Here is a 27,830-nt window from a genome sequence, read left to right as displayed (position 1 = left end):
TTATTTCCTTCGGGACCACAGAGCAATAGTAGGCGGCAAAGTAATGAAATGCGGTAAATCTGGTTAAAGAGAAATATGACTAAAAATACTTTCCTTTGTTTCATCTCAGCTGCCCCATATAGTGTGGCTTAAGCTAGTTTACAAAGTACTAAAACTAGTTCTTGGCGGGGGAAAAGGCAGGTTGAATTTATTGCTCTGGGAAACACAGAGCTCACTCAATTTTATACCATATAAAAGTTCTCTGTTTTATAGCTATGCCATAGAAGTCTAGGTCATAATCGTTAACACCGAGTTATACTGTGTGCTGCAGCAAGCTCACTAGAGTCCATGAGGTGGGACGTCACATGGGCTGCAAGGGGGCATGAAGGGTCTGCCAGCCCTGTGGCTTTACCACCTATAAAGCAACTGCAAAGCCTGGGTACAGTGAGCAGGGGACATACACTGACACCATACAGACTCTGAAAGCCTTGACCATGATCTCTGAGGACAAGCCTTTCTGTTGATAACAGAGAACTTAACTGGGTTCTTAGATAGTTCTCTGTGTAAACTGGGAAGAGCTCCGGCTGGCACTGGCGCAGACCAACCAAGTGATGCTCAAGGGCTCAGAGGAGAAGCGGGAGGAATTCCCCGCCAACACATCTTGGTTCTTTTTTCTATTAATCCTGGCAATTTATTTCACTAAGCAACTTTAGAGTCCTACAACAAAAACAGTTCTTTATCAAACAAACACACCTTGGTTCTTGAAGGGCCTGTTCAAATATATGAGCTGCACACACCACCCCAAACCTTCACTCTCTACCATGAGGTTCTGAGTGAAATGAGGGATGGTCCTAAGGGAGCGTGTTTATGTGAGAGAGGAAAAGGAGACAAGGCTCAAGAACTCCTAATTCAAAGAGAGGGTTGTGAAGTTGTGTGGATATGGAGACAACTGGTGCCCACGAAGATGACCGTGTGAACATGCCTTGTAGATCCTGCCTTTGTGTCACACATGCCTATTCAGTCACTGTGACATGAAAAAGATTCTATTTGAAATACCTTCATTTTTTATTTAAAATAAGACACTATGTAGGATACAACACAATTTAAGCATCAATAAGAAATAACCATGACATTTTTAAACATTTGTAAATACTGACCATTCTTAAGTATCAGTAAGTACCCAGTGCAGTACCAGGTGATGAGCAATTTGAAAAAGAGCAACATCTGGTTAGTGAACTGGTCAGTAAAACAAAAGCTAATCATCAACACACCTGTATTTCTACCTATTTGTTACAGTAAGCAACAAACACAAGTAAAATAATATATAATAATGTATAATAGATTATAAAACTTAAATGAAAACAAATACAAATGTAGAAAGTAACAAGCACTATGAAGTTAAACTATGAATAGTATATGTAAAGTACTTTCACATTTCTATAAAGATGAATTCTTAGCATTAATTTTGGCAGACAGTCATAGTTTAAATACAATGGCTGATCTAAGATTCTTGACAACAAAAAACTAATTTATGCTTTTAAGATTATAATGATTATGAAACTAACATACGACTGGAATGTGACAAGTGACTGGGGGCAAGGCAGGGGGTCCACATGCATATGAATCACCAAAATTTGAATAAGTGCAATGTGGTTCTCCTTTTGTTATTTAGACCTGGAATTATTCTGGCTTTTAAGTTTATAATCTTTGAAATGAACCAAAATCTTCCTTGATTTCTCCAGTGAATCCTAGCAGAGCAATTTGGTCTAGAGCCTTTTCTCTGAACGAGGACAGTAAATAATCAATCTGTCCATGCATCTCTACAGTAAATCACACATATACATGTATATATACATATATATAAATTTGGGGGGGTAAACTTTCATTAGGACATGTATTGTAAGATAAAAAAATAAACCTACCTCTACACTAGGAAACAGACAGATCCTAAATCAAGCAGGCTTTGCCATTTGGGTTGACATTTGTCTAAATGAAATACTACATTATAAATTCTAAGTTTTAGACACTGATGGAGTGGAGGAGGAGCTATCAAGGTTATTTATATAAAAAATTGAAAGATACTACACACTAATTAGGCAGTGGGTTTATCTTTTAATTATTCTGCTCAGTGTACAAACCATGTGTGTCTATTACCTACGGCACGTTGACTGGACAGCTGAAGGAGGGCACCTAGGACACACAGAGCAGGGGAAGACTTATTTCAAGACTGAGTGCATGCTGTGGCCAACTGAGTGACCCAGTCTTATCAACGTGCTTATCAACCTCACTTCAGTAAAATATGTTCTCACCACAGCCTCAGAAACAAAATGACAGCTCGTTCTTGACTGCAGTCCACTAATTCTCCATCACACCATCTTCAGGATGAGAAAGACACATGCAAAACAGGCTTTACCCTAGATACGTTTCCCTATGAAAGTGGTAAAATATAACTGTAAAATAGAGATAAACCTGGAAAACAGAAAGTTTACAGTAAAGGTATATAGTGCACCAGTTAACCAGGCACAATTTCAAGAGGAAGAATGAAATTACGATTTAGCAGTAGAGTTCATGTTCCTGTTTGCATTTAATTGCAATGGCTTAGTGAAACAGCAAAAAGTCAATCACACTAAGAAATCAAAATTCCACTTATACTTGGCTCTTTGATATTTTTAAAAAATTTAATGAAGGATTACTTCAGTGGAATATTGAGAATTTTAAAAAAATATTTTACCATAATTACATAACATTTTGTATATTAAACACCTAAAACGTTTGAAAGCCAGAATAATACCAGTGAGCAGCTAGTTCTGCCTCTTCTTACACATTAGATACATTTATCTGTACTATAGACTGCAAGGTCATTCTTGACATTTGCTTCAAATCAAGCATGCTCCCACGTCTCAGCCCGGACCTGGAGGGGTTTCTTGAGAGCAGACTGCGGCCAATGGTGCATGGTGCTGTTACTTCAGCAACCTGCCCCCCTGCTTGGCACACAGGACCAGCTGTGGACGTGACGAACAAAGACACCTCCACCCCAATAGTTAGATATGTGCCAAAGGCTCTAGTTCTCCTGTGAAATAGGTTCTGTTTATTAAGGGCTTCCTGTTCATGTTAAACTAAAGTGAAATTCAGTGAGTCAATAAAGACATGGCAGCCACCCCAAAATGTATATTAAAAAAATGCTATCCCTTAAGTGTGTGTACAGGTACACGTGTATGTACACACTTATACACACTAAAGCATTTATGGGTGAAATGATATGCTATCCTGAATGTACTTTAGGTAGTAAAGAAGTGTGTCTGTGAGGAACAGAGGGAACAGGGGCAAAATATTAACAATGGTTGAAGCTGGATGATAGGTACTTAGAGGTTCTTTATGCTATTATCTGTACTTTGTGTGGTTTGCAAATTTCAATAATAAAAATAATGAATGTAAATAAATTTCAATAATAATGACAAAATAAAGGTATTTTCAACTAACAAAACTAGTCACATAAATGGATATTTTGCAAACATCGGTAACAAGACTATTCATTCCCATGACACTGTTATCATAGTGAAAAGTCAGGAAGACCATAAGTGTCAATCAGCGGGGACTGTTAAGTATGTCTACATGCAATGAACCTTGTATGCAACCATGAAACGTGACACTGTCACGGGGAAAGTCCCATTCACAGTCCATGCTCACAGGAATGCGTGAGGGTCCAGAATGGTTATCTCTGCAAAGAGGAATTACAAAATTTTTTCTTGAAATTGTTTTATACTTCTCAAATTTCTTATAAAGGCATATATTAATTTTACATTTGAGGGAAATTAGTTTCCATAATGATATCCTATAATTTTCTCATTTTCTTTCTAGGTGATGGGAATGACTTTGTATTTTAAAAAACTGTTTTAGGTCTTAAGTAATTCAAAGTGGGAAAATTATACACTTCTAAAACTTACGAAGTCTGGAATAGATTTCACTTATTTTAAAATGAACAATTTTGCCCAGCTGGGCGTGGCTCAGCGGCTGAGCATCAACGTAGGATCCAGGAGACTGAGGTTCGATTCCTGGTCAGGGCACATGCCCAGGTTGCAGGCTCCATCCTGTCAGGGGGCATGCAGGGGGCATGCAGGGGGCAGCGAATCAACGATGACTCACTCATTATTGATGTTTCTACCTCTCCCTCCCTCTCCCTTCCTCTCTCTGAAAACAATAAAGATGCATTTTTAAAAAGTTTTTAAAAAAAGAAAAATATTAAGGCATGATAACACATAGCTTTTCCTTACTGACCTACTAAGTGCATTAACACATAAGATATCAAACACTACATTAAACACACATGATTACATACATAGGAATAGATTTAAGTACCTTTTGGTTGACTCAAATCAGGCTGAAATTCCTATTAATTATAAAGATAAATAGCATTTGGAAAAAAAGAGAAGAAAATGTTTTCCAGTTTGCTCATAAAGAATTTGAATTGAAAGTATTCCAATAGTTCTATGCAAAAAAGTGTTTGTGTGTGTTTTAGCAATGTTTGTTCTTAGAACAGAACAGATGGCAGGGTGGAATAAAATTTAATTTCCAGATGCAGGGTTTTGTAAATTCAGCGCCGTGGACTCAGCATTATCAGCTAAGTCTTAAGCTTACCTTTAGCCAGCACTACAACATTTTTGGAGTAAATTTTAACTTAGTGATTAAACTTTGAAACATCACTTAAGGTTAATCATCTTAGGTAAGAGTCCCCAAAGATTCGTGTTTTAGTGGTTGTGGACTGGTATCTTTGGGCAACCTGCTTGCTGCTGTGCCCTGGAAGCTCTTTGTCTGCAGTGACCCCAGCACAGAGTGGGAGGAGACAGCAATGGGACCTCTCTCCACCTCCTCCCTCTTCTGGGTCTTTGCTTATGTAACAGATGCTGTATTGTTCTCAACATTTCCTATTTCCTTGCTGATTTTAAGGCTTCAAGGAATTTAAAGTAACTCCTCCTTATCAAGAGATTGGAGATCTCTAACCTTGGCAATCCCAATTCAGATAACGTAAAGAAAAAATAAATCAAAAGACGTCACCTAAGTTACCTGATGGGCATTTCCAGCTTTCACATCCACGTTGGAAGCTGGAGGGATGAGGAGAGATTTCTTAGGTTTTGATTTGTCCAAGTCACACATCTGTAATCAGATTAAGAAATCACATTTTTAATTAATTGTATATACTTGCAGTTGTGTGAGGGCACATTTTAATGTTTCTTAATGTGATCTTGGGAAAATCCCTTAATTCTTTCTTTAGGGATTAAAGGTGAAAAAAGTGTGAAAAATATCCCCAGATGAAAACTGTTTTCTTACCTGGCTCATAGAAGAAGTGGATTGTCCGTAGTGGACATTACTGGAACGAGGCTGCTTCGCAGGTTTTGAAGATTCCTGACATAGTTTTCTCTTAGGCCTGTGGGCTGTTCTGCCTGCTATCAGTCTGTGGTCAGTGACATCAACTTCTTCAGTTTGACTGACTGACTGCTCCTGGAGTAGCTGGGCACCTTCTATTTCTGTGTCTGATTCAAAAATGTGCGGTCTTTTCACTTTTAGTGACTCGTGTCCTTTCCCTAAAATTTGTGCTATATGTTTGCTTGTTAAAGTTTCTTTTCCATTGACTTGGCAGTCGGCGGCACTTTTTATCCCACCTAAACTGCTGTCTGACACTTGAAATCCTAAACTATCAGAGAGTTGCTTACTTGCATTCACATTCACAGCTGATGATTTTCTGTGAGGAGGGTATCTTGTTACCCTTTCACAGGACTCAGCCTTTTTTTCTTGCACGGGTCCAGAAGTCTTCTGGTTTAAATTTCTAGGTTTCATCTGAATGTTACAATTAGATTTTTTTTTTGTAGCTGGATCTAAATTCTGTTTGTCATTCTGGATTGTACTGGTTTCAAGTGAAAACAACTTAGATTCTGTAACATGTTGTTTTCTTCTCAGGTTGCCAGGTTCTAAGACGTTTCTGTTCATTTGCAATGATCGAGTTTTGAAAACTGGTATGAATTTAGGGGCCATGTTACTTTGGGAGCTAAAGTTTGTGTCTTGAGCTTGAGTATGTGCTCTGGTGGGCTTTGGTGTTTCCAAATGTACTTGAGGTGCCTTGTCACACAGGGACTGCTTTCTGCTCTGAGCAGATTCCAGCTGGAGGTGTGGAGCTGAGGACACGCAGGGCTCCTGCTGGCTGACCCAAAGCTCCACCTTGTGGTCCATGGCTACTGAGTGTGGTAGAGGATGTTGAGCCAGGGTGGGTCCTATGGAAGGCGCCTGGGTCAGAGAGGACCTGAACATTTGTTTAGAAGTCAGATTAGGTGGCTTGACTCTGTCTTCCTGAAAGAATACAGATTAAGAAATTTAAAAAATGTAATATTGTCCTTAATGGAAAAGAAATGATATAAAATATCATCAAAATAAGAACATAAAGTAACACTACAATATATAAAATAAGAAAAACAAAAAACAAAGGTATCTTCTTGAGGAAATGTGTTTATTTCTTATGGTGTACCCTTCTTTAGACATCAGCTTTTCATGATAATATATTAAGATGAAGATATGTTCTAACTTCCCAACTATAATTAGCTACCAATTGTCCTCCAAACTTGCTTGGGCTGCTGACTTGCTCAGAACATCTTTCCCCCTTCACTCCATATTTTTTTCTCTTGACTCCTGCCTTATATGCAGTTGTACTGTGCGGTGGACATGAGATTGCCTTTAACACTCATCCCAGACTTCTAGAGCCTGGACACAGAAAATGAACATCTCCTTTGTAGCTGGGGTTCAGGATATGATTTGGGATCAACCAATCAGATGCACTCACACCATATTTGGAAAGAAGGTGAGAGGTAAAGCTACTTCTGCTGAAAAGTTTAACATGAACACTTTTGGTTTCTTAGTAGCAGAAGCCAAGTGTCTGCCCACCAGGTTCTGGAGGTGTCCAGAAACAGAGCTGAGGGCATTTACTCTCCCGATGTAGACAGATTAATAGGCAAAAGCACCAAACGCCTTTCACCACACACCGCAGCCCTCACCCTCAGGAGGCTTCCCCTGCACATAGATGCTATCCAGGCGAGAGGAACAGGTGTTAAATTTGAATAAACTGCTACTCAAAAAGATGTTTTATCAGAAATGACTGAGTCATCTTAAAGTGTCTAGACTGAATTTTTTTCCATTTGATGAAAAAAGAGTTCAAGAACTAAGTTGAAATCAATCATAGAAAATCAAAGAAGAACCATTTTCTCTGGACTACTGGGTTTCATAAACAATAGTAACTTTCAAACAACATACCTATTACTTGAGATACCGAAACAAAAACAAAAGTAAAAGACAAACCACCTCATTCTAGGCAGATCCACATTAGATTCCTTATGTTTTGACCTAAAACTTACCGAGAACATGTATCTGAAATATGCTGATATTCACACCCTGTTCCATCTTCACCTGTCTCAGAAATATGCGCCTGGTGGAAATACTTTCCAGCAGCTTATTTTGCCCCCTAGCCTGTCAGTGTATTATTTACTCTTCCTTCCAATTTCTAAAATGCAGTATTGAGCCCAGAGGGGGGACCCTCGAGGTCTATATTCAAAATTTATAAAAAGACTACAAAAAGGGCCCATGTAAACAGCAGATGAGATCATAAATAATTTAGAGAACTTAAAATACTTAAATGGTCAACAAACGAAGGCTTTGTAAAGCCAAAACCCAACAAAAACATAAGCTTTGCCACATTATAACCACTATTCTGCCAGGTGTCACTGGCAAATGTGACTGAGTTGACTTTTAATTTCTAGAACTTTACATATAATTTATATAGCTTTGTATATTACCATGAAATTAGAGGGAAACCAAAAGCTTTAACCTCTAGGTACATCTGAATGGATATCTAATGGAATCCTAGAATTAAGGTAATGAATGATTAAATGAAACTTGAGGATTGACCAAAATGACCAAATGTGTTTTATCTATTAAAATCTGGCTCTGTATTGCACAACTTGAGTGTTTCTTTATTAAAGTTGAACCAGAATTCAGCTAAAGTCAGACCTAACCCCAGGTTTGTAGAAAATACGGGGTTGAGAAGAATATGTTAACTTTACATGACATGGTACAAGGAGGCAATCGGTCAAATCTGGAATACAGGACATTTTCCAGGGCAAATGATCCAGAGTTCCCAGCAAATAACTGGCATAAACAAAGGGAAGTGGGTCTGGAATGTTATAGAAAAGAGACTTAAGACACATAACCACCAAATGAAATTATGTGGCCCTTGCTTGGATTCTGACTTAGACAAAATGTCTAAAAGCAAATCTCTGAGAATTGGGGTATGACGTGGCATCAGATAATCAAACTTTTGTCTTTCCTTTGATGAAAACACATAACTATGTCATTCTAAAGAAAGAGCATCATTGAAAATCTAGAATTAAACTTTCATAGATTTGTTCTTTAAAAATTTTCCCTTTAATTTTGTTTTCTTTCTTTTTACCTCACCTGAGGACATGCTTAGAGAGAGGAAGGGGGAAAGGGGGAGGGAGGGAGGGAGGGAGGGAGGGAGGAAGGGGGAAAGGGGGAGGGAGGGAGGGAGGGGGAAAGGGAGAGGGAGAGAGAGAGAGAAACATTAATGTGAAGATCAGTTGCCTTCCGTATGTTCCCTGATGGAACTTGAGCTGGGAACCTGCAACCTTTGGGTGCAAGGGTGATGCTCAACCAACTGAGCCACTCTAGCAAGGCTGATTTCGTTTTCTTTGAACAAAAATCTTATTCTAGTGAGTGTGAAAGCAGGCCATCGTATTTTCTTTATCAGTATTACTTAATTCTACTTCTTTTTCATAAATAAGATTACACAGGCTTTTTCAATCAATCAGATAAAATGGCAAAAGTTCAAAGTAGGATTTGTATGAGGCAAATGTTTCTGAATTATCCTGTAAGATCACTTAATCACCGAAAAGACATTTAATGAACACCTATATGCACCAGGCACTTGGGGTAAAGAGATGACCAAGATCTCTAGCCTCCAGGGGTTCACACTAAAGAGAAAAAATAGACCAGTGAACAACTACTACTCTAACAGCACGTTAAATACAATAACAACAAACCTTAGTGACAGGTGGCTAAGTACAGTAACAGTAAACAGTATTAGGGAAACAGAGACCCGAGAGAAAAGAATTATATCACAAAGGATTAGTTGGTCCACCAGAGGAGGTAAGAGATCCGCATAAGACAGGAGCACAGCATGTCTCAGAGAACTCGGTAGGACACGAATGTCTTACCTGTGTTCGTGGTTTTGTCAGGTCTTGTGTGCAGTAGTACGATTTTGTTGTCATCTTTATGGGAAATCCACATATATGGGGCAGTTTAGATTTTAAATCTGAAAGAAAACTTTTCAACACACCTTCCAAATCTATCCTTGGGAAGAACTGTATGGGCTGACTTCTGATGCAACTAAGAGGGTATGTAAACAATGTTAAAGAGCAATAGGACATTTCTATGGAATAAAAAAAGTCTTAACTAGTAACTGTTAAAAAGGCACATACAACTAAATCTAACTATTTCATATATTGCTTATTTATTCCAAGCTAAATAACTCCAATTTATAATCCAAAGCTAAAAAGCATGTTTTCTCACAGGGATATTAATTACTTCTATTTTAGTGCCCATGGTCAAGACAGCTCACTGGGTCCTTACAACACAGCTTTCCTTACAGGCTGGCAAACTAAGACATCCTACAAATGATGCATATGAAAGACGCTATGACCTTTATAGAGTGTTTATAGTAAACAATAAACAGGCTGCATCACCAAAAGCAGTAAAGTCTCAGTACACAGAAACAACACAAATTTCATTCAAACTCAGAAGCAGTTATTTGAAAAAAGCAGTTACTTTTCTGTTGAAAAATATTCTGAAGATTTGGCAAAATAAATTGGCATTTAATGAAAGAGAATAGTGGATACCTGTCAACCCTAATTTTATATTAGGATTTGGGTTAGGAAACAATACAGAAAGAACACTATGGCTCTTCTCTCTTCCATTCTAAACTCGGCTGGTCAGAATATGGGAGAGACAGGAATGGTAAGACCAGTATTAAGACTGAAGAGTTTCACTGAAGCACTTGTGCTCTTTCTTGATAGGTTTTAAAAATGTTAAGGTATTTTCTTAAATCAATGGCCTGCATTAAGTACAAGTCAAATCCTCTAAATATTGCCTGTAAGACAATCTTCCAAAAATAAAATTATTTGTTATACAACTAATTCTAATTCTACCCTCTCAGAATATCCAAAATGCCACTGGAGGGAGCCCTTGGCTAAGGAGAATGCTATGATTATTTTCTCCTTTCTACTAGAAATCATGCATGTAAACACTTTCTCTATCTACTATAAAGTTTCGATGCTGTCTAAATTGCTAAAGCAATGTTTAAGGGGAGAAATCATTATTAAAGTCATCTTCAAGTAAAAATGGGAAGAAAATAAAAAATACTCATGCAGATAAAAGAAGTAGAGAGGAAAGTAGTTTCCTTTAGACACAGAGAAGGTTAACAATGACACCAGGGCAGGAGAGAGACCAGGTCATAGGTGGGCAGAGAGTGCCCATGACGAGTGGTGTAAAGGATATGTAAAGACCCTTCCTGCTATCATTCTGAAGTAGATGCTGCAGTATACTTGAACATTCCCACAATCCTCTGGAAGTTTATAGCCATACTGAAAATTAAGAACAAAGTAAAATTCTGTTGTGAGAAAGTTAAATTTAGGTTAAATTATAAGAAGGAAAACCAAATAACTTCCTGTATAATATATATCTGTGTTCCTTACCAGGTCATCCCAGTGCATCTGGAAATCTTTGTATGAGTGAAAAGGACAGTGAGGAGGCGTGGTATGAAGAACACTTAGTATCTGTCCCTTTTTCATACTATGAAAAATAAGAGTTTGGTAAAATACCATGAGCCAATGCTTATATATAGTTTAAGTTAACTATGGGATTTAGAAAGCGTTGAAAAAGATTTAAGAACTATCTACACATAAGTAATAAACTATTCATTTGCTCCTAGTTCCCAACACACATTCTATGAAATCTTAACAGCTAGAATTATTAGGAATGACTAAACTGAATCAGTGCAAACAATATGCTGGTTATAAACACAAAGTAACAACTAACGTTTGGGGGAAGTTTAGGAACTGAGAGAATGAGTCTCAAATCTGTTTCCCGCCCACCGCTCTTCTGAGGAATGAGACCATGACGCGTACGCTCCTGAAAGTTCTTCACTGTGAAGCAGGTAAAATTTCATCCCAATAGTCCTATTTGTATTAGTAACAAGCCATTTTTTTCTGAATATAGTACAAACTTAAAACTTAGCTTATATCAAATGATAAGATTACTATAATAGTTGTAATCTCATAAGAAAATATCTAGGAATTTTACTTTAGAAAATAGATCCAATAGAAATGTATAAATGTATATTATACATTTAATGGATAACAGAATTATTTTAGTAATCTGAAATTAATGGTTTCTGTAAATATGACAATACTGTTGCAATGTTTTTAAAGTTGTAATTCAGTTTCAAGAGTTCACAGGATGGTTTATACTTTTGCATATCTCAACACTGAAGCAAAATTAGAGGAAAATGATGCATCTGAACCTCCCCTAGATACTACAGATTGAAATCTCACCTTGGCAAAACGTAGCACCAGTTGCTTAAAATGGAATGACCCTCAATGACAGCATTCTTGTGAGTATCAAAGTTCTTGATAACACTTTGAGAAATATCAAATTCTTTTAGCTTTTAATAGAAGCAAGATTTTAATGTGTAAGTCCTCAAAAGAATTTGGCAAACAAAAAGACACATTAAAAGACACATACTGTGTTTGTTACACACACTCACACAGTCAGTTATAAAGTAGTTTTAAAGGCCTCAGTTAACACTGGGCCAACCAGTTCACATAACGTGAGCGATGTTTCAGCTCACCTCGTCTCTCCTCTGCCAGTAGAGAAGGTACACGCTCTCCCTCTTAACTTCCAAATCAAACGTCTATTCTGCCCTGTTTCACAGACATGTGTGAACTACCTGTTACAGCAGTCGGGATGTGAAAAGTGCCCTACCAAAAATGTAAGGTGAGATTCAGAGGAGCTGAGGACAAATTATAATTTAGGGAGTTAACTTAAATGAACTGAACAAGTATGTACTGAGTGTATAATGTTGAGTAGAAAAGAGAAGAGCATGTCCCTCATTTCTGGTGTTTGCTTCTGTGTGGACAAAAGCTCTGCTACCCGGATGCCCTTGGGCCCCTAGTTCGTTCCTCTCTAGGGCAGATGAAGTGACTTATCTGGTAGGTAAAATTGGGACAACTCCTTCCTCTTCCTCTTGGGAGCTGGCCTGCTGGCAAAAAGTGGTGTTGTGCATTCTCTCTGTCACTTTGGGAATGATGCCTGATCTCCCAAGGGAGCCTGTGGATTTCCATCACTGCCATTCATAGGTGGGCCAATCTACCTAATTCTAGGGTTCAGATAGGCCACATTCCCCAACAGCTGTTTCTTTTTCATTAATAGTGTGACTATATGTCTTTTAAAATAAATAAAATGGAGACCAAACTTGAACATTCTTTACGCAGAAAAAAATAGCCAAGCCACATAAGCAAAACCTAACTTAGCTTATTTTGCAATGCAAACAAAATTTAACTTAGATTATTTTTTGTAAATGCCTCCAGAAATTATAAATAAAACTTAAATTGTTTTCCAGAATGGTATAAAATAATCACTTTTAATCCATCACTTGGAAAACCCTTGTTATAATCAACCATTATTAAAATTAAATCACTTAACGAATTTTCTATGTAAACTGTCCTGGAACAACACACCTCTGGGCTTCATTCTACTCCTGGCTTTAAGACTCCAGGGTTCACAAACTGCTCTTTTATGCACAGTAAACTCTTAACAAATCCAATTTTAATTGATCTGATTTTATTTTTAATGTATCGTAGGTTATACATATTGGACCAGTATCCCATTAGGTTAGTGTCCTTTTCACTCTCAAAAGTGTCCACTTTGGGTAAGTTTCTCATCCTATTAACAAAGGTGGTATTCTAATCTCTGTCTCACTCTTTGTTAATCTCTATCTGGTTCAAAAATCAGGGATCTAAAACAGCAGTATCATCTGTAAAGAAGTCAACGTGCAGTAAGGTACAATAATTAGTTCTCAAGCAGCTTATTATAAAGTTACGGGATATATAAATGAGGAGTATAACTCTACAAATACAAATAAGTATGTGAGCATGGTGCAGAATGGTGTGGAGGTTTAAGAGGGTAGAGCTCACACTGGGTCTGGTGCCCTAAAGGTTCCTCATCGGTATGAGATACTAACAGCCCATGCCAGTTATTCATGTGCAGGTCAGCTTCCCTACCAGCTCACGTAAAGCTCCAGGGGAGAGCAGATCCCATTCCTCTGTCTTTGTAATCAGAAAGTTAGAGGAAAGTGACTGCAGTAGCATTTGAGCTGGCTCTTCAAGGATGGGCATGTGTAGCCAATCACGGTTCTTGAAGCCAAGGGAGAACCATCTCTTCCATGCCTGGGGTTTCTTGGCCTGGACACTACTGACACTGGGCTGAATAACTCTTTCTTGGGGTGACGGGGGGTTGTGTCCTGTGCACTGTAGGATATTCAGCAGCATCTCTGGCTTCTATCCACTAAATGACAGTAGCAACACACCTCTCCCCCTCTGTGATACCCAACCTTCTCTCAAGATGTTACAAAATGTCTGATGGGGAACAAAAGCACTCACTCCCCCATCAGCCTCTGGGAGAAGCACTGGAACAGAAAAGGGTAAATCATACCTACTGAGATAGCGTTGGTGTGTCAGGTTCTATGCTGGGTGCTACGAGAACAGAAAAACAAAACATATCCTTCCTTCCTAAGAAGGCAAAAAATGTTAAGTGTAAAACGTAGGGGCCAAAAAAAACAAACAAAAAAAACCCCACCAGTATGCCAGTGGGGAGATATTACATTTGCTATGGGCTGGAACAGTGCTTTCAATGTTGGGAGGTGTAAGAGGCGGCAAGAAGTGGGCAGGCACTGAGGCAGGACAGGGTTGTGAGGAGTCCTGAATATCACTAAAAAGATTTTTTTCTCCGCCTTAGGTGAGCTTTCTGAGTTTTCTTTTGTATGTGAAGCACATCCTCTTGTTCAATCTTTCATAAAAAGATTTTTGAGCAAGGGAATAATATGACTGGATCAGTGTAGAACTGACAATATTTTCTTTGGGTAAACAGATTTAGAACAATAGCAAGAGATCAAGAATTTAATACGGATTTTGAAAATAAAAAATCTTACCACTTTTCTTAAAAATTAAAACCTACTAGCATGTTAGTAATAATAATAAATACATTAAGTATATAACAAATAAAGGCAGTTATAGAAATCAAATATGTGGTACCTCCGGTGGTGGCAGTCTAATTGTATAGGCTTCTATACTTAGACAGACTTGAGTTTCTGTTACATTGATGTCTAACACTGAAAATAAAATATTTAACCGTAAACTTTCTGGAATTATTACTCCAGCCTATCAAATTAAGTATTTCAGTAACAAAAGAAATTACTTTAACTTAATTTATTCAAGTTAGAAACTCAGTTAAGAATAGATGTTTTTTTCACACATAGTAAAAGTCAATTACCATATTACATTTGAAAGCTGTAGATGAGACATTTACAAGGTGACAAAGGCTGAAGCAACGTCGATGTGGGTATGTATACGTTGGGGGATGTCACCGGGCAGGGTTGCAATAAGAAAAATGAGATATCCCACAGTTGAGGGAAAAGCGGTAAGTACCTTTTACAAGTCTGACATCTATTATATGTAAAAATAGAGACTGTCTTCTTAAATCAGGAGGTACCATGCCATGATTCTGACTTTAGTAGTGTTTCACTAACGAATGCCCTCAAATATTCTGGCAGATACACTCTGGGTCTTATAGAGCCTCAAGGCTTCTACCTTGCTTTCTCATAATTAAAAGTACTTTACAAGCCAGATACTGGTTATCTTGGGAAGGGTTAATACCTCCAAGAAAGCAGGAGTGGGCTTGTGGGGTGCTGGTAATTTTCTGTTTCTTGATCTGAGAACTGATTATAAGGGTAAGTTTAGTCTGTGAAAATCCAATGAGCTATACTCTACCAATTCATCAGTTTTGCTGTAGAATATTACATTCGGTAAACTAAACAAAAAACCTCTAACACACAGAGAATGTTGCTCTCCTAAACTTTAATCTCCGACAGCTGTAGTCTCCTGACAGTGTTTGGGGATGAAACTAAATTTAGGAATGAACCCATTCGTCCACAGCTAGAGCATAATGACTACCACTGTTCAACTTAAACATAAAACGAGTGCAAGGGCAACTGAAACGGAAGAGCTGTGGATTATAGCTGCTAGCCCAGGATCTAAGGCTATGCCCCAACGGTGAAAGCTACCGTGATTGATTACTAATGTCTTCCTGGGCTCAGGATTTCCACCTATCTGCTATCTCTGGACTACTGTTTAGAAACTTGCCCACCTGCAAGTCAGCCATGCATGTCACTGAAAAAGTTTATTAGACCGTAAACTGTTATCTTAGCTCATCTGTGTCTCTTCAGACTTTTCTTTTTTAAGGAGAAAAAGAATCATGTTCTTATAAGATGCAAAGCTTTTACTTTCAACAATACTGAAGAATTTTTGATAATTCTGGAAACTACGTATTATAAATTCCTGTAAGAATTAAACTGCTTCATAGTCATAATTTTCTTTAAGTAGAGAAATAAAAAACAGCTTTTATTCCAATTGAGAAAAGTGAATTTTTCTCAATAAAGTAGGCTATATATTTTGAACCACAGTTATTTCCCTGGGTGAAATTGTAATTACAACATCTGATTAAATTCCGATATCTAATCACCAAGATTGTACCAACTCAACAACTCAATCAACACTGCTTAACAACTGTTGATTAATGTTTTATCTATTGACTTACCCATTTTTACTTACCAACAGCATTTTGCTTTCCCATCTGAGAAAGAAATTCTCTTCCTTAAAAAATTGATAGGATATGCCATATTATAACCTATGAAACACGTTTGATAAATATAACCCTTTCAAGTGAAATTAGCAAGCTAAGGAAAATGCTTTAAAATACAGTTTTATAAAAAGGAATATTCTAAACATCAAGTATTACATAATAAACATGTTTTCTTTAAAGAAACATCAGCAGGCCCTTGGATATAATCCCAAAGTAAGGAGATGACAATTATGTTGTTATGGGCTTGCTTAAGAATGCTCTGGTTGGGGTTATGCTTTTAAAACTACTCCCTAATAATATCCTGAAACTAAAAACAGATGCACATAGTAGAAGTGATGTAGTTCAGAAAGCCAGTGACTGAAAGGCGTAGTCACCTTGCACTAGGAGATGGCCCACTTTATTCCAGGCTGGGGCAAGTCTAGCTGTGAGTGAATATGAAAGACAGTTTTGAAGAATTACAGGCATTACTCTTTGTGGTGCCTCCACCTAAAAAGATCAAAGGACAAAATTTGAGCAAATTACACCAATCAGTATGTCCCTATAAGCTCACAGAACATGTCTGTCTTTAGATCACCACCCAGCAGAATGGGCTGTTCTGGATGTTAGTTCTAGTCACTGCTGTAGTTATAATCCTGTCTGGTTCTAAGGTTACAGAGTGTTAAACTACTTCCACTCTGAAACCACGACCATGCCGTGCTCTAACAGCCGTGCTTGCCCTGCCCCAAGAAACCTGAGTTTTCAGGGCTCCTGAGCCACAACCTTCCACTTTACTTTGTGTTCTGCTCTACATGGAAGGAACCAGGCCAGAGTGATGTTGTAGTATTTTTCACAGTTGTTCACACTAGTTCAACACCAGAGAATGATGAAATACTCACATGGGTACCAGCAAAGAATCTCTACTTGTAGAGGACTTTTTAAAATGAGAACTTCTGACCAAGGAGAGTAATAGGATGCAGACTGATCCTCCCACTTAAGGCAAAACTAAAACACTGGGAAAGTTCTATAAAACAATGGTTCAAGGACACTGGACATCAAAGTAGCAAAGGAAAGCAGTCCTAAGAGATGGGAACCTATGGTCACTCCAACATACTGACTGAAGAGGGTTCCAGGCTGCTGTGTGGGAAGGGGAGTCTCGCAGGATCCAGGGGACTCTTTGGGGTTGTGGAGACAGAGTTGAGTGTCCAGGGAGACAAGGGAGGTAGAGTTTTGGGGTCAAAGAGTTGGAGCTGAGAGAGCTGCACAGAGAGTAGACTCTGAGACCAGCAGTGTCCCTCATGAGTATTCAACTGAATATGGATCAGCACAAGCTATCCACGGCTGGAGACTAAACCAAGGCTGTTTGCTCTACAAACATGGATGCAAAGTTCAGAAGAAAATGCTGCCACTGCCTCTACTAGCAAGACATACAAAAAAGTGATAGCACCAAGGAGAACTGTCTCCCAATATCACCCACCATCGTTTTCATACCATTTTGGCTTCTGGTGAATTTTCCCAGGATGCAAGTAATTAATCTGTTGATGGGGGACAAGACCAAATCTGTTCAATTTGTCTCATAGAGAATTTAATCAAGGCTACTATCAACAGGACTCCAAGCAGTGGCATGAGGCCAACCTGCAATGTTGACTTCACACATGCCCCCAGGGTCCAGGACCCAAGCAAAACAAATCCCGTAACTACCAGGATCTACCTTACAAAGCCAAATGGCTTCCTCCCTGCTTCTGTGTTGCCTTCCCCTTGGCCTGAGGTATTAACCCAGATACAGTAGACAGATCAGCTCACTCAGTCTTGGCAAGCAAGGAGGAAGTCTGGGCCAATCCGATCATTCACAAACATGATGACTGGTGATCTGGACGCCTTCAAGGGCAAAGATGGTATTACTGATCACTTCAGCTACAGTCAGGGGCAATTTCTCAGTAACTGATAGAACAGGTAGACAGAAAACAAGCGAGAATATAGTACCTAACACTATCAACTAACGTGACCCAATTACCATTTATAGACTGCTTGACATAACAGCAGAGTACACATTCTCCTCAAGGGGTCAGGATTCATTTACTAAGATAGTAAAACAAGTCTCAATAAATTCTAAAAAATTCAAATTATACAAAACTTGTTCTCTAGCCACAACTAAATTAGGAAGCAGAAACAGAAAGATCCCTGGAAAATCCCCAAATATGTGGAAACTACATAAACTTCTAACCAACCTTTAGATCAAAGAAGAAATAACAGGAATTAGGAAATATTTTGACTTGAGGAAAATAAAAACAAAACATGCCTGGGCGGCATGGCTCAGCCACTGAGCACTGACCTAGGATCCAGGAGGTCATAGGTTCGATCCTCAGTAGCAGGTGTGCAGGAGGCAGCTGATCAGTGACTCTCTCATCATCTCTCTCCCCCTTTCCCTTCCTTTCTCTGAAATCAATAACGACATTTTAAAAATAATAATAAACCAAACCCAAAATAAGCATAAGAAAGAAAATGATAAAGACAAAAATGAAAATCAATGAAATACAAAACAGTAAAACAACAGAGAAAAATCAATGAAACCAAAAGCTGTCTTTTCAGATCAGTAAGATTGTTAAGCCTCCAGCAAGACTGGTCAGGAAGAACACACATCACCCAACATCTGGAATGAGAGGAGGCAGCATCACGACAAACTCCACAGGAAGGAAAGCGAGCAAGTATTATAATTTGACAACTCAGATGAAATGGACATATTCCTTGAATAGATAACTTGAATAGCTCTATTATCTATTAAAGGAATTGAAGCTATAGTTTAAAACTTTTGCTTAAGGAAAACTCTAGGCCCAAATAACTTTATTGGTGAATTTTATCAAACATTTATAGGATACTAAAAATTCTACACAAGCTCCAAAAACTTGAGGAGGAAATTTTTTTCTACTTTAAGATTTCTGGGGACAGGGACTTTATCTGGTTCATAACTTTAATTCCAGAAACAGGTAGAGTGCTTAGCATATAACAGATGTTCCATAAATATCTGCTGACTGTAATTACTATTATGCAAAAAATATCCATAAAGAGAAAAATTGAGGGCCCAGCCGGGCATGGCTCAGCAGTTGAGCATCGACCTAGGATCCAGGAGATCAGGGTTCGGTTCCGGGTCAGGGCACATGCCCGGTTTGAGGGATGTAGCTGATCAATAACTCTCTCATCATTGATATTTCTCTCTCTCTCTTTCCCACTTCCTTCCTCTCTCTGAAATCAATAAAGATATATTAAAAAAAGAGAGAGAGAGAAATTGAGCAAAATCACGAAGGCTCAAGAGGGTAGGAAGTCAGGCTGGAGAAAGTTCATGAATATTGAGGCATCTGGGACCTGGAAGTCTGGTGAAGGGGGCTAAACAGTTTACTTAGGAGCAATGAGGAACTGGGATACATGGAAAAGGGTAAGAGTATAAACAAAAAGATTTTAAATATTTTGGGCATTGGACAACTTGCAGTGATCAAGTCAAAGATGTGAATTAAAAGACTCAAAAAAAATAGATCACAAAGCGTATTTTTATTAGTGTATAAGGACTATGGGAGATGTGTTTCCAAATTTTTCATATAATCTTAAGATACATATAAAATGATGGTACTTGGTATAAATATTTTTTAACTAACCCAATACTGAAATGCCATATACTCTTGTGCTCAAAAAAATAACTGTTTTGATCTTTAGAGTTTGTTTCTAAAATTTTATTGTATCTTCTTGGAACACATTTGTCAAAAAAACCCCACAATTTTTAACTTTAAGTCAATATATTAATAAAAAGATGAAATTCTCCAAGAGCGGGCCAACAGGATGGCAAAGGGGTCCCCACTAAATCATGAGACACTTTCCACAATAAAGAACAGAGTTCTGTAGGGATTCCCAAAAGACCCAGTTTCTAGAGCTAGGTAAATGACACACTGTAAATCTGGTCCTCATAGTTCAGACCTGTCTTAGCAAAAAGATTCAATACCCCTTTCCCACAGATTGTGGCTGACAGCTGAAACCAGCTTTCAGGTTCTTTAGGTTTCTCAGGGAGCTGCAAAAGCACCCCTGGGAATTACTGAGACTAAATCACCCTCCTAGGACCTAAATAAACTATCTCGTCTTGGAATCGACCAGAAACCTCATTATCCCGAACCCCAGTCAATCAGCCTGCTGGAATAACAGGACACAGTGCCTCAGAGAAACATGCAGAGACCTGAAGTGAGCTCCAGCCAAGTCTCCATGGCCTGAGTAACTGAGACACAAGAGGTGCTCATCCTATGCATTCATATTTTCCTTGCTAAGGTCCAGAAATTCGCCACATAGAATACAATTTATACTCTTTTGTGCCTCTGCTTATTAGCTATATTGTTATGAACAGTATTTTTGTCTCTCTGGGTTTCCTTTTCTTCACCTGTAAAATGGGAATATTCACTTCTTAGAAGCTATATGTGGTAGATAAGACTATACCATGTAAAATGCCTGCAAGAAAAATTAAGCCTCTTTTCCTGTGTCTCTACTAAATGCACAAAGTAATTGAGAAAAAATTGTTCGACTCTTTCACATGCATAGCATTAACTTATATGACAGATACTCTAATTTTTGTTGGCCATAAAAAGAAGCTGAATACAAAATAAGTATAAACAGCATCTGGAATTATCTTTTCAAAACTTACCTTAGCTCCATGTTTTTCAAGATAAGCATTAAGTTTTCCAGCTTTATAAAATGGTATCTATAACAAAAATCCACATTTATAAAAATGACATAAATATGTTATTAAATGAAACCATACAAGACTTTAAACATTATACAGTAGACAGCACAGAATCAGACCATAATCCTGACAGCTTCTGACCTGGGAGACACAAGTGATGACCAATCCCTCCCTGAAATAGAATCTGTCGGTACACTCTCAAAATGAGAAAAGCCTTTGTGGGGGTGACATGAACCCAGAAACCATATGAAGAAAGAGGCCAATAAAATTTCATATAATAAATATTTAACACCTTTCGTAATATACAGGAAGTTCTTAGACCTTAAGAAGGAAAATGGACACAAGTGGAAGATCAAGAAAAAGTTCAAAAGGCCAAGGTGCTTCAATTCACCAATGAAAGAAATATAAGTTAGAGAAAATGTTCTTTGTAACCTAAAAGATTGGCAGATGTGTGAAGGTTGTGAATATCAAGTATTTGTGAGGATGTGGAAATATAGGTTTTCTCATACACAATTTTTTAATAAATTTTTTAAATTTTATATCTTTATTGCTTTCAGAGAGAGGAAAGGAGAGGGAGAGAGAGAGACAGAAACATCAATGATGAGAGAGTCATTAATCGAGCCCGCAACCCGGGCATGTGCCCTGACCGGGAATTGAACCCCGATTGCCTAGATCCCAGGTCAACACTCAACCGCTGAGCCACGCCTGGCCAGGCTCATACACAATTCTTTAAAATATAATCTAGTAGAGACTTTCAGATAGCAATTTCCCAGTATCTAGATTATAGCTAAAATGTGCTGAAATCCCACTTCCAAGAATTTAACCCATAAAAATTACCAAATGAAAATGATGTAATTTCAATGCTTTCTGAAGTACTGTTTGCAACAGCATAAAACTAGAAACTAAGGTGTGCATTAGACAGTGATAATTAAATTATTTTATACTCATACAATGAAATACTTCAGTCTTAAAACCAAGAAAGATACATGTATTGACACAGAATAATAATCCAGGAGAGGCTGTTAAAGGGAAAATGAAAGGCAAGTTTCAAAATCGTATGCCTAACAATCCCATTTTAAGTACTTCAGTAAATATTTTTAGAGCACATATTTTAAGAAAGCAAAACAAAACACATTTTTAGATGGTTATTTTAAGATTAGGATACTTGAACTCACTACAACTATAAAAACAATCTCCTTCTTGTTCCATAAATTTTTCAGGTAGAAAAACACACAATTAAGAGGCATTAGTGTCTACTGTTCACCAACAGCTTGTCTTTTTTAAAAACTGTATTACGGATGAGAAGAAAAAGTTGGACATACAGCCATATAACCTCGAAGATAAAAGGACTGAAGATTTTGTGTAGTTTATCAGCACTGTTAATAAGTTGATTTCACTGGATTCTGGGGAATTAAAATCTCAGAGTAAGATGATTCTCAGAAAGACTTTTGACAAAAATCTCAGGAGAGTATGATTTTTATGAAGATTTCTGGCCCTTCCTTATCATTCCCAGTTATACACACAGCACCAAGAAATATGTTTCTTGCTCTAATTTTACTAAATATGAATTTTTTTAAAATTTCCAAATTAAAAAAAAAGTTGATCTAAATTCTTTAAAAACAATTGGAGATGTGTTGGGGTGAGAAAATTACTCCTTTATGTTAAGTGTAATTCTAAAGAATAAAATATGAGAAACAACATATCTTTAAAAATTCTGTTATAACATATTTCCTCATTTGCAGTCTTTATCTTAACGTTTATGACACAGAACACTGACCATGAAATTAGAAACACAAAAATGAATTTTAAACATCAGGTATATCAAAGTTAAAATCTGTTAATGGTTCAAGCTACAAAACAGTATAATTTGTCTTCATAAACCATTTTCAACTTGAGCTATAATGAGTACCTGAATTACTGTTTATCAATGTTCCCCCAAATAATTAGTAATAATAACTTATAAAATGTTAAAACACTAACCGCCATCACCACCCAAATTTGGCTAAATATTCCAGGCACAGGTGACACAAGAACATCTTGGTGCAAAAACAGCAACTGTCTGTGGAGATAAAGTATATTAACTTTAAATTGGACTTGCCCACTGTTTTTACTTTATCAGAACATTTTAAAATCACTTCGTTCCAATCAAAAGTTGAAGTTTCTGCCAGGCAAAGACTGTGTTATAGATTTCATCTCTCTCCCCACACCCAGCATGGTACCTTGAACACTGTAAACACTCAGCCAAGATCTGAATTAAAGGAATTATAAAATTATAGATATTGCTATTGATATGTGTGTCCCTGCACCTGAATTTCCTAACCTCTTTCATCTGTGAACATGAATCCCTCTTCACTTATTATTTACTTAAAAAATATATATGTCTATTGATTTCAGAGAGGGAGAGAGAGAGATACATCAATGATGAGTCAGTGATTGATCGGCTGCCTCTTGCACGCCCCCTACTGGGGAACAAGCCCACAACCCGGGTATGTGCCCTGACTGGGAATTGAACCTTGATCTCCTGGATCATAGGTCGATGCTCAACCCCTGATCCACGGTGCCCAGGCTGAATTCCTCTTTTAAAACCTCATATCTGTCCTAAGTATAGACTTGAAATCTTGACACTAAAAAATCCAGATCTTTTAACCCCTTTCTTCCATTTTCCTTTGTTTTTTAAGTAGCGGGAACAGGGGCAACAGTCTAAGGACTAAACTATCAATGAAGTTCCCAACTATTTCAATGTTAGAGTTATTGACTAAATTCTTTTCTTGCAAAAATGAAATTTTTTTCCAAGCCAGAATGACATTAGTGGCTTTAGTGTAACATTCAACAGCCAAATTTACTTAAAACAAAAATCACAACTGAAATTATCAATAATTTTGCTTTCAAAGGTCAAGGAAAAGGTGGGAAAAACACAAAAAGGAAGAGTTGGAAAATATAAAAAGTTTCCAAATTACGAATCATCAAGGAAACAAATTTAAAAAACCATGAAATGTGTGTCTGTGTTGGGGGGGGGGGGGTTAGTTCAAAAAGTAAGGAGAGACAACCTGTTTTTGGCAGCCTCATCTTTGATGTCAGAACCTGGGTGCAGCAGATACTTGCGTTTATAAGGCCTGCCTCTGTCTGAACCTCTCAGTTACTGAGAGGATGAGTAAAAACACTCCACTCTATGGTCATGGCCTTGTTCAATTTGAGAGCAAACATCAGAAAATCTCCCAGTTTTCTACCCATTTGTTTCCCAAAGGGGGTCACAAATTACAGGTTAGCAGGAAGGGGACAGGCTTCTAGATGCTCCTGGGTGGGAATGTATACAATGGGGAGGAGAAAAGTTTTGTGAACAAGCGCAAAAGGGAGGACACCCCAAATGTCTTTCTTCTGACCCCTAGCAATCTTAGACGTGTTCATTACTCTTCTAGAAACCCAGTTACAGACAGAATCTTGCCATGTATTCTATGTCTTTCTGAGTTCATCAAACAATTGAAGGGACTAACCCATGGTGGGTCCTCAGTAATCATGGAGTTATATTTTATTCTTCAACTAAGCTGCTTCTCAAAGACTATCTTGGGTTAGCCATTTCAAGATAGTTCTTGCAGAAATATTCTTCAGACATACTCTTATACTGACCTGAATATTAAGAAATTATGTCAATCTCAAATGTTTACCATATCTCTCTAAGTGCTTCATAAACAGATGATACTCAGTATTTATTAATTACTACCTCTAAGTTTTGAGGAGCCTGATTTAATTCAACAATGCCTATAAAAATTTTAAATTAAAAATATCACACAAGAGATCATAAATATAAAAACTCAACAGTGAGATATTCTATCTCAAATATTTTAAGTCCTTTCCTAAATGTGACCCTATATACCTGGTCAGAACAAAACTGAATTTATTTTAAAATTATATACACACACTGAATGGGTATTTTGCTTTAAAGGAGATACTTCTAAAACAACTCTCATAGGTCTCAAAGAGTTTAGAAAGCATTAGTTATAAATGTACTCTCACCTGCACATCTTCATTTGTGTGCTCCTAATCTCAGTATCTGCCATCCCATTATGTAGTATTATCCTGACAGTACAGAGTTTCTGTAAATCTGGAAGTGTGATGAAGAAGAGTGACTGCTGCCTGGAGTCATTCATGTTTTCCTGTTGCATGAATGTCTCAGCAATCAAGCCTTTAAAAACAAACAAACAAACAAACAGTAATAAAAAAGTAGTAAACTATACCTACTCATCAGAATATTTGATACTGTGTTGAAATAAGACAATAAAAACAAACTAGAAATTTCAGCAGTTAAACATCACTGACGTTTTACCTTTAAAATTCTCTAATGATAACTTAGATTTGGTACATTTTTTCTTTTTTTAAAAAAAAAATATCTTTATTCATTTCAGAGAGAGGAAGGGAGAGAGAGAAACATTAATGACGAGAGAGTCATTGATCAGCTGCCTCCTGCACACCCCTCATTGGGATTGAGCCTGCAACCCGGGCATGTCCCCTGGCAGGGAATCGAACCAGAATCTCCTGGATCATAGGTCAATGCTCAAATGCTGAGCAACGCTGGCCGGGTGGTATATGTTCTAAGATATAATTCACCTAACATACAAGTCACCCATTTAAAATGTGCAATGTAATGGATTTTCCTCTATTCACTGAGTTATGCAACCATCACAATACATTTTAGAACACTTTTGTCATCCCCAAAAGATATTTCAGAACTTCAAACCTGCAGTTTTATACCACAAATAGAATTTAAGTATAAATAATAATTTAAAAAACCCAGTACTGTTTATTAAATGCCTACTCTGCTCTAGGTACTTGATACATTTCCACCACATTGGCTTTATTTAATAAATTCCTTCTCAAGTTCCTGGCTATTCCTAAATTTCATTTTGATCTTTCCTATGGCAATGATCTTTAAAAAATCAAAATATATAGCAAAGTTTTCTGCTGTTTCAGATTATTTCTATAAAGTACTTCAAGGGTAAGGAATATATTTTTCATCATTTTACATGAAAGAAAATGTTTGCTGAATCTCTAAATTATCTAGTTTCCTCTTCCACTAATTATATGGCTGTAAAACTTCTATTTGGGACACATTTTACAGTTGATAATTCACAAGGCATACCTTTGGAATCTATCTTGGGTGTTACTTTGAAGAAAAACTGGAATTTAAATTTAACTTCTCTAATGTGCACAAGTACATCAGGAGAAGAAAACTGAAATTCTAGTACTTCAAACTTTTTGACACCAACAGAGTTTCTCTTTAATAAGTTATCACTTACCAGCCCAGGAATCTGGAAGTGTGACTGACGAGCCTCAAGTCTGATCTCTGTAACCAAATGCTTGTTTGGTGCCGTTTGAGCAAGACTTCGAGCTGCCCCTCCTCCCTCGAGAACCACTGTGCTTGAAGGTTTCATCATTAGAGATCACTTGGTTCTTTAAAAAGTGAATGTACTCTTAGGACCTTTAACTAACAAATTCACACAAGGTGTTCAGAACCTAATGATTTCTGATATCGGAAATAAAAACATTCCTTCCTTCTCTCTGCTTTCCCCGCTCTCTCCTATGTAAATGTCTACCGGTGTGAAAAGTTAATAAAACACGAAGCACCAATGACTGTTCCCGAGGCAAACACAACCTACCCCACGGTCTGCTGAAGCTCGCGTCCTGGGGAGCGTTTTAGGAAGAGCATCGACTATGCACCAGGCACAGCACACAGCGCAGAACTGATTAGGGCTCGGGTCCGGAGGTGCAACTCTGTGTATTTTAAAGAAAAATAGGTCACGTCACTGTGGGCGAAGACCTGAGACGTCACTTTCATTTCTAAAACACATTTCCCACTAAAATTACTTTTTATGTCATTTTCCCAGTCAATGCCCTGTAGCAATCACCACGAAATTTCTGCGCAGCCCTCCCCTGGCTGTCAGTCTTCAAAGGCTGAACATGAAATTGCACGTAAACAACACCGATCTGTTCAGGAACAGGCCAGAATTCACTTAATTTTATTATTTACAATGACCTTCAAGGCTTTTTTAGGTTCCTAATTAGCAAAACTTGCCGACGATAAGCTTGTTCGCTCTACCCAGACCGTGCAAGGACGACGCGGTGAGGCTGGAAACCTGGGCGGCAGCCTGATCAACGGGGGCCGAGGCGCGGACGCCCCGCTCCGGACGCCCGCCGATTCTCCGCCCGAGGACCGAGGGCCCGGGCGGAACCTGACTCGAGGCGGCCGCCGAACGCGAGCCTAAGCTACTTCCGGCCCCTCAGCCTCCAGCGCCTCCGCGGGGCCTGCTGGGAAACCGCGCGCCGGAAGCCCGCCCGCCAGCTCCCGCGCCCGCTGGGCCGCGTTCCCGCCACAGCGAAGGGCGGGGGGACGTCCCCAAGGTCTGTCCTCAGCGGGAACAGGCCGTTTGCAGGGCGGCCGTGCAAACCACTGACAATCACGACGCCCCGAGGCTGGAACCCGAGGGCCTGGGTGAGGGGCTGTCGCCCCGCCTCGCTGCCGCCCCTCAGCCACCCCCGGGCTTCCCTGTCGCACGCGGGCGGCGTCCCGCCTGCTGCCCAGCCCCGCCCAGCCTCAGGGTCACGGCCGAGCCCCTTCCTCCAGCGCTGAACCGCGCCCAGCCCGCAAAACGCTCCTGAAAATGAAGCCCGCGTCTCCACAGCGGCGCCGCCTCAGGCGGCCCGGGCGCCCTCCGCCCGGCGGGGCCCGCAGCGGCCTCCCTCGCTCCCTCTCCGCCCCGAAAGCCTCGTACAGGCGGGACCCGCAGCGGCCTCCCTCGCTCCCTCTCCGCCCGGAAGCCTCGGACAGGCGGGGCCCGCAGCGGCCTCCCTCGCTCCCTCTCCGCCCCGAAAGCCTCGGACAGGCGGGGCCCGCAGCGGCCTCCCTCGCTCCCTCTCCGCCCCGAAAGCCTCGTACAGGCGGGACCCGCAGCGGCCTCCCTCGCTCCCTCTCCGCCCCGAAAGCCTCGTACAGGCGGGGCCGCAGCGGCCTCCCTCGCTCCCTCTCCGCCCGGAAGCCTCGCCTCTCTCACTCCCTCGGCAGAGGCCCCCGCCTGGTCTCACCTCTGGGACCAGTGCCCGCTGTTCACTCCTGGTCCGTGCCCCTCAGAGTCCTCGCGCAACC

At 39.1% G+C, this 27,830-nt stretch overlaps 1 protein-coding gene across 1 annotated transcript; it reads right to left on the bottom strand.

Annotated features, from left to right (window-relative positions):
* Nucleotides 1–4,956: 4,956 nt before the first annotated feature.
* Nucleotides 4,957–24,840, bottom strand: C7H18orf63 (chromosome 7 C18orf63 homolog). Its single transcript, XM_087818605.1, has 10 exons — nucleotides 24,707–24,840; nucleotides 22,676–22,754; nucleotides 20,657–20,713; nucleotides 16,380–16,491; nucleotides 15,975–16,016; nucleotides 14,400–14,476; nucleotides 11,643–11,752; nucleotides 10,785–10,881; nucleotides 5,305–6,318; nucleotides 4,957–5,130 (listed from the first exon to the last, which is right to left on the bottom strand). Exons 1-10 carry the CDS (start codon nucleotides 24,838–24,840, stop codon nucleotides 5,032–5,034), a joined length of 1,821 nt encoding a protein of 606 aa, XP_087674731.1. The 3' UTR covers nucleotides 4,957–5,031.
* Between the last annotated feature and the right edge of the window lie 2,990 nt (nucleotides 24,841–27,830).

Source organism: Miniopterus natalensis, chromosome 7, assembly GCF_054644295.1.
Source record: "Miniopterus natalensis isolate mMinNat1 chromosome 7, mMinNat1.hap1, whole genome shotgun sequence".
Taxonomy (NCBI): domain Eukaryota; kingdom Metazoa; phylum Chordata; class Mammalia; order Chiroptera; family Miniopteridae; genus Miniopterus; species Miniopterus natalensis.
The sequence above is the reverse complement of the archived record's forward strand: the minus strand, read 5'-3'. Positions and strand labels throughout refer to the sequence as shown.